This window comes from Balaenoptera musculus, chromosome 3 (genome assembly GCF_009873245.2).
Source record: "Balaenoptera musculus isolate JJ_BM4_2016_0621 chromosome 3, mBalMus1.pri.v3, whole genome shotgun sequence".
NCBI classification, from domain to species: Eukaryota; Metazoa; Chordata; class Mammalia; order Artiodactyla; family Balaenopteridae; genus Balaenoptera; species Balaenoptera musculus.
In genome coordinates, this window is record NC_045787.1 from 125,700,583 (window position 1) to 125,707,867 (window position 7,285).

Below are 7,285 nucleotides of genomic sequence, written 5' to 3' on the forward strand. Positions count from 1 at the left end.
TGCCTACCTCTTGAGGGTCTGTGCACCACATCCTGCCTTAGAAACCAGAATGACAGTAGAAAAGTACCCTCATTTTTTCCCCTAATGTTTATTTTGGAATCCTTTAAGATCTACCAAAAAGTTGCAGATATGGTGTTTCTGTATAACACTCATGTGGTTTCCTCTAATGTTAACATCTTACATTATAACAACACATTTGTCAAACTAATGAGCATAGGTACATTACTACTAATCGGACTCCAGATTAGATATTAGCTTTTACACTAATGCCTCTTCTGGTCCAGGATACAATGCATTATATCACATCTCCTTCAGCTCCTTTGGTCTTTTTTTTTTAATAGAAATAAATTTATTTATTTATTTTTGGCTGCGTTGGGTCTTTGTTGCTGCGTGTGGGCTTTCTCTAATTGCGACAAGCGGGGGCTACTCTTCGTTGTGGTGCACGGGCTTCTCATTGCAGTGGCTTCCCTTGTTGCGGAGCATGGGCTCTAGGTGCGCGGGCTTCAGTAGTTGTGGCACCCCGGCTCAGTAGTTGTGACATACAGGCTTAGTTGCTCTGCGGCATGTGGGATCTTCCTGGACCAGGGATCGAACCCGTGTCCCCTGCATTGGCAGGCAGATTCTTAACCACTGCGCCACCGGGGAAGTCCCTCCTCTGGTCTTAAGTCCTTGTTTTTCGTAACTTCTGACAACTTAAATGTTGATAACGCTGTAGAATGTCCTCTAACTGGACTATGGGTTCTCAGAGAGAATTCAGAGGTGAAGTGCTCATCTTGTCAAATCAGAGTACTATCAACATGATATATCAGAAGTGTTAAGCAACCTTAATAGTTTGGTTAAGTTCTCTCCAGAACAAAGTTAACATTTTCCCTCTTCCATGTTCTATTCTTTGGAAAGTGAGTCACTAAGTCCAGCCCAAAGTAAGTTCCACTTACTGGAAGGGGGAGCATCTACTTTTATTTAGAATCTTTTTTAAGATTTATGCCTTAATTTATTCAAATCACCTGCAACAGCATGGACTCATTTTATACTTTGGGTTGTAATCACTCATTTTTAAGATGAAGAAACAAAGAGACTCAAAAAAGACGGCTTGTCCATCACACAGGGTAAGTTGGTAGGAGCCATGGCAAGACCCACCTCTCCAAGGTTCTTCCAAGTGGGAAGAGAACTGTGAAGAGATCTGTGTATCAAGGCAATGGAACGTTAATCAGCAATAAAAAGGAATGAAGTTCTGAAACATGCTGTGATGAACCCTGAAAACATTATGCCATTGTCTTGCCTTGGGGTAGCAGTCACTATCACACAGCCCTATGTTAAGCCTCTGCAGAACACTCAGTACCATCTGGTGCCACTGGGTCCCTGGAGCTGGATGCATGCTTCCGGAAAGCAGAAACTTTCTTTTTCATCACCGACGAAAATAGGGCTTGGTGTGTATTTGTGGGTGACCGAATCTTTATGTACTTTATGTACTGATGTGGAACAACCTCCAAGATCTGCCAAGTGAGAAAAAGCAAGATGCAATAGAGTGTGATCCCTTTTTTGCACAGAAGGTGTGGGGGGCGAGTACACACCCACACGTGTTTATATATGGCCGTCTGGAAGGCTCTTCTGCTCAGGCTACATACACTTAGCTCAACAGTTTCCACTCCGCTCCCGCTCTTTAAGAATTGGTCCATTTTTGGAATCAACATCTTCACTTTCAAAACAAGGTCTTCAAGGCCTTGGTCGGCTTTAGGTGACTGAGGTAACTTAACACCACAACAAGCAGTGTAGAAAAGACCCCACCGCAGCCACCATTATCTCACCTTTCCTTAGGCTCCTCCTCCCAGGAAACCAGTTCACAGAACACAGGCTCACCCTGTCCCATGGTAGGGGCTGAATCAGTACCTCTTGTGTTCCTCTTTGACAGGCTATATACATTCTCTGAAGCAATGTATCTATTAAATGGCTGCTGGTTTATCAATGCACCCATGACCTCAATACAGTCCCACACCCTGGTTAAATAGAGAAGGAATCAAAATATCCCCGAGAGTGGCCCCTACACAAAGGAGAAAAGACTAGAGTCGAAAAGAGCTTACATCAAGGCAATTTATTAACAGAAAACAATAATTTGAGGAGTCCTGTTCACAGACGGCGACCACGGCGACCCCCCTTCCTGCGGGTGCTGTCGGAGGGGATGGGGGTGACATCCTCTGTGGGGAGGAAGAGAAAACATCATTGCCTGGAGCTGGATGGGAAGGGGTCCAGGCCTCCCTAGGCCAACGGTCTAACGGATCAGCAGTGGATCCTGCTGCTTCACAAGTTAAGTCCTCAGTATTTAACAGATAGATGTGGAGCTGCTCCATCTGCTGCTTCCTCAAAATTTCTGATGTGGTTTGAACTCAACTTACCGGAAGGGGAAACTGAGGCTCAGAGAGAGTAGGTAACTTGCACAGGATGTCTGAGGCAGGTGACAAATCCAGGTTTCTGACACCTAGCCCACTGACTCTAGTGGAAAAATCCTCATAACCTGAAGAATATCACCTTTTTAATAGCTAAGAAGTTGAAAATGTTCTGAAAAAATCTTGAGAGGGCTAGACCATTAGACTGAGGGTTCAGTACACGTTGCCACAGAAACAATAGGGAAGGGCTAACATCTCCTTCCTAATAGATATAAATGGCCAGATCGGACATGAGGGTATAAATGCTACACAATTGTAGAGAACTGCTGTGATTCTCAACCATGGGAGCTACTGCCCCCTCCACACACTCTTGCCACAATGCCTGGCCTGCCCTACTGATATTGAGTAGTCAATGATCACGCAGGAGACACCTCTCCAAAATACCAATAGCAACCCCCATGAGAACACTGGAAAGGACAATTCATCTCCCGTCAGTTCCACCAGTCACCATCAGGCACAAAAGTTCAGAAATGAGACGGCGCTGTCCCAATGCAGGACATTCACATCAAGGCGACAAGGGTGTTCAGGGAGAGTTTATGTCACATGGTGCCTCTTGCACTCCCTATTAACAAACCTAACTGCCAAAAGCTACCAGACTAGACCCTGTATCCACTGCGCAGACCACATGCTTTCCCGGGGTCAGTGCTTCAAAGCAAATCCAAGCATAAGCCAAAGAGGGGCACTTACCAATCCGCCCAATCTTCATTCCTGAGCGGGCGAGGGCTCTGAGGGCTGACTGGGCCCCTGGTCCAGGAGTCTTGGTCCTAGGAAATGAATATCTAAATTAAGAAAAGTCTTTGGCCAAGTCATTAGAAGATCCCACAACCCTCTAGTTCAGGGGTCTACAAATTTTCTTTCTGCAAAGGGCCAGACCGTAAATACTTCAGGCTTAGTATGCCACTTACTTTTTGTCACACACACCCCCCCCACCACCACCATGGGTCACAGTTTGTATCCTGCTCTGCCTGCACCCTGTTTAAGGAAGTGCCCCTTTTGGTCACATGCTGTGATTCTAAGTCTTTCTGGTGATCTGTCCTTTTCCATCCTCCCAAGACCACGACACTATCATCGGTCCACTGGACCACTTTAACAACTTCCTATCTGGTCTGTTCCCAACACAGCAGTCATCTTAAAAGACAAATAACAACAACAAAAGAAATACCATACAACCCAACCTCCACAGGTCATTACTGTTAACAAGTTTTCATGCCCCGCCCCCACCCAGCCCAAGTCCAAATCTTAACCAGGTTCTTCAAAACCCAGCAGGACCTCACCCGCTCCTACCTATCTGATCACACCTCATGCCACTCTTTCCCACAGATGTGCCAAGCTCACTTCCACCCCAAGACCTTTTCCTTCCAGTTGTTCCTGGCTGGTATACTCTCCCCTGTCCTTCCTTCACTGGACCGACTTCTAACACCACAACATTATGTCTTAGTTTAAACTTTATTACCAACCCATCCTTGACACATTTTTACTTCCCAGCACTTGCTGCAAAAAGAAACCACATGCTCCCCTGCTCTATACTGCTTAAAGCCTGACTCTCCACCAGCCTAAGAGCCACGTAGGAGGATGGAGACCATATCTACTTTCCCCCGTCACTCTCTTCTAGTACTTAGAACACAGTACCTCGTATGCTCTGAGTGCTCAATTAACACAGTAAGTTGGGGCAGGGGAGGGTGCAGGAACCAGTTACAGGCATATCTCATTTTACTGCACTTCACAGATAATGCCTTTTTTAAAAAACAAATTGAAGGCTTATGGCAACCCTTCATTGTCAGATGGTCAGAAATTTTTTTTAGCTATAAAGTATTCTTAACTTAAGGTTATGTGCACTGGGTTTTTCTTTTTTTTAAAGACATGATGCTACCGCACACTCAGTTGACTACATACAGTACAGTGTAAACGTAACTTTTATACATGCTGGGAAAACAAAAAATTCACATGACTTGCTTTACTGATATATTTGCTTTAATACAGTGGTCTGGAACCAAACCCACAGCATCTCTGAGGTATGCCTGTATTAATTATGTACACACCTAGGATGTCTCGCCCAAGCCCAGTGACCTCACTACCCAGTCCCAGCCTTACCTATTTCCTCCTGTGGCCCGGAGTTTGATGTGGAGGGCAGTGATGCCCAGCTCCTTGCACCTCTGGGCTACATCCTGGGCAGCCAACATGGCAGCATATGGAGATGACTCATCTCGGTCAGCCTTCACCTTCATCCCACCAGTTACACGGCAGATGGTTTCCCTGGGGACAAAAGCACAGGGTCCTTTCTTTCTTACCCAACAAGGATTCAGAGTGCATACCACATCCTAATGAGTAAAAAGCACTACTGCTCAGGTAGGGCAGAGAAGGAAGGTCAACTTGAACATGCATCCTGATCTGACAAGACTGCCATGGGCTCTGCCTTGATAGGGTTCAGATCCTAGATAACCAAACTCTGTATCGACGATTTACGTGTACTTTTACATTTAATCCTATTACTCCATGAGTAATTCCTCCTCATGTCACATACGAGGTCCCCATGCTGTAAGCCCGTAAAGGCACAAAATGTCTCCTTCTCTCTTAGAACTCCAGTACCTAGGAAATTACACCATCTGTGGACTCATCAACCAAGCACAGATCCTTATTTGAACATCTTACAACATTTATTTCAAGAGATCCCCTTAAACTGCCACCCAGTTCCAGGGTCATTTCTAACCCCAACCCTTGTTAATTGGGTCCTGGGCCTCTCCACCTAGGTACTCACTTGCCAGAAAGATCGGTGACATGGACGAAAGTGTCATTGAAGGATGCAAAAATGTGGCACACACCAAATACATTTTCTCCTTCGGCCACCTGAGGGCCAAGGCTGATGACCTGTTCTTCCTTCTTTTCTTTCCCCTTGCGAGGTGCCATTTCTTAAAGAAAGAAAAAAGAATCCCAGTGTTAACGACAGAAAACCCCAAGGTTTACTTCTCTGAGGACAACTGCTCCCCCGAGAAAGGTGCGCGGGACACGCGGGCACTTGCTCTCCCGCCCCACGCCGCGAACACGCCAGCGTTCAGGATTTCCAGGTGTCGCTTGTTGCAGGCTAACCCTGCGCTGCACCTCCCAACCCACCCTGGCGAGACTTGAGCGCCCCTCGTCTCGGCCTTCAGGGGCAATAGGCGCACGGTAGGTGCTCAGCAAACGCTGATGTTGGGGGAAATTAAGCCTTCCCCTAATTTCTGGCTTTGAGAAACCTGCCCTAAGCACCCAGAAATTAAAACGTGCCCGACTTAGCAGTCACTCAGGCTTAAGAAACACCTAACAAAGGAACGTTTTTTCTCCATTCCCCTCTAGAATCCTCACTACATCCCCACGGGATTCACGCGACGACTATTGCTACTTTCCAGTTCGAAAACAAACTAGCAATCAGGGGACCGGCCTGCGACCGCCCACGAAAAAGCTGGTGGGATAAAGGTGGGAGATCACACAACAAACTAAGTTTCCCGCTCCTTTCCCGCTCAACCACGCTGTGCTGCCGCTTAAGCGTAGGTGTGGTCGTGGCGCGGGGCCTATGCATTCGAGGCTAGACCCGAACTCACCCCTGCTTTACCGGCTTTTCCCTGAAGCAAGACCGCCGCCTCCCGAGACAGGGCGTGAACCAGAGTCTGGGTCGGCCCGCCGAGCTCCTCTCGCCCGGCACTTGGTTTGTCTTCCACGGAAAGATCCCAGCCCCGCGCCCCCGGCCCCGGCGGGCCCCCGTGCCGCAGGATGCCACCCGATTTTCCTCGCCCAGGGATCCTACCTACTTGTCTTCTCCAGAACCAGCCACCAGAAAGAGAGAGAGGGAGAGGGCGGGGCGACGGGTCACGCCCGTGTCCCCGGAAGTGTACGTCTGCGGTCACGGGGCGAGGCCGGCTCCCGGAAGACGCCGATTTTAGCGTTTCCAAGGAGATTAAAACGCCCTCGGGAATACGGCTTACTTAAAGGAGAGCCTAAAGAGGTAAGAGGCTGGGTGTCTTGGCGAGCGGGTCTGCTTCTAAGACTGCACGAAGCAGCCACACACAGTGGGTGAGGAAGGCCTGTGTCCTAAGATGGCGGCGACCGCGGCTAGACAGACTTCCCTGACCCTGAGCCTGGTCAGCCTGGGGGAGGCAGCGCCCCTGGTGGTGTGGAGGCGAACAACAACAACAAAACCACGGTGATCGTAGACTTCCAACTTCTGTGTACTTGGCAAAATAAGAATAAATTATTCAATACGTACCATTGTATACCAGCCTGGGATAAGCGATTCATATGCATTGCCTCATTTAATCCTCACCACATTATCAAATAGATGCTGTTTTGACTTCCTTTTTTTTTTTTTTTTAATTATTATTTATTTATTTATTTTATTATTTTTAGCTGTGTTGGGTCTTCGTTTCTGTGCGAGGGCTTTCTCTAGTTGTGGCAAGCGGGGGCCACTCTTCATTGTGGTGCGCGGGCCTCTCACTATCGCGGCCTCTCTTGTTGCAGAGCACAGGCTCCAGATGCGCAGGCTCAGTAGTTGTGGCTCACGGGCCCAGTTGCTCCGCGGCATGTGGGATCTTCCCAGACCAGGGCTCGAACCCGCGTCCCCTGCATTGGCAGGCGGACTGTCAACCACTGCGCCACCAGGGAAGCCCTGACTTCCTTTTTAAAGAAAGCGATTTTATTTTATTTTTAAAAATTTTATTGGAGTATAGTTGATTTACAATGTTGTGTTAGTTTCATGTGTACAGCAAAGTCATTCAGTTATACACATACATATATTCATTCTTTTTCAGATTCTTTTCTCATATAGGTTATCACAGAATACTGAATTCCCTGTGCTATACAGTAGGCCCGTGTTG

At 47.5% G+C, this 7,285-nt stretch overlaps 1 protein-coding gene across 3 annotated transcripts; it reads right to left on the bottom strand.

Annotated features, from left to right (window-relative positions):
* Positions 1-2,070: 2,070 nt before the first annotated feature.
* Positions 2,071-6,374, bottom strand: RPS14 (ribosomal protein S14). 3 transcript variants are annotated; one of them, XM_036845376.1, is made up of 5 exons: positions 6,220-6,374; positions 5,197-5,347; positions 4,533-4,694; positions 3,129-3,205; positions 2,071-2,192 (listed from the first exon to the last, which is right to left on the bottom strand). In XM_036845376.1, the coding sequence occupies exons 2-5, from the start codon at positions 5,343-5,345 to the stop codon at positions 2,125-2,127; spliced, it is 456 nt and encodes a 151-aa protein (XP_036701271.1). In that variant the 5' UTR covers positions 5,346-5,347; positions 6,220-6,374; the 3' UTR covers positions 2,071-2,124. The 3 variants fall into 3 exon arrangements, with proteins under 3 accessions (XP_036701271.1, XP_036701272.1, XP_036701273.1); XM_036845377.1 differs by having other exon boundaries at positions 6,224-6,362; XM_036845378.1 differs by having other exon boundaries at positions 6,017-6,265.
* Positions 6,375-7,285: the final 911 nt, after the last annotated feature.

What these genes read in the sequence shown, in the direction of transcription:
- RPS14 (XM_036845376.1), bottom strand. Translation starts at nt 5,345, where the DNA reads ATGGCACCTCGCAAGGGGAAAGAAAAGAAGGAAGAACAGGTCATCAGC. An exon ending in GTCACCGATCTTTCTGGCAA is followed by an intron (nt 4,695 to 5,196) that starts GTGAGTACCTAG and finishes TTTTGTCCCCAG; the next exon opens with GGAAACCATCTGCCGTGTAA. An exon ending in AATGAAGATTGGGCGGATTG is followed by an intron (nt 2,193 to 3,128) that starts GTAAGTGCCCCT and finishes TCCTCCCCACAG; the next exon opens with AGGATGTCACCCCCATCCCC.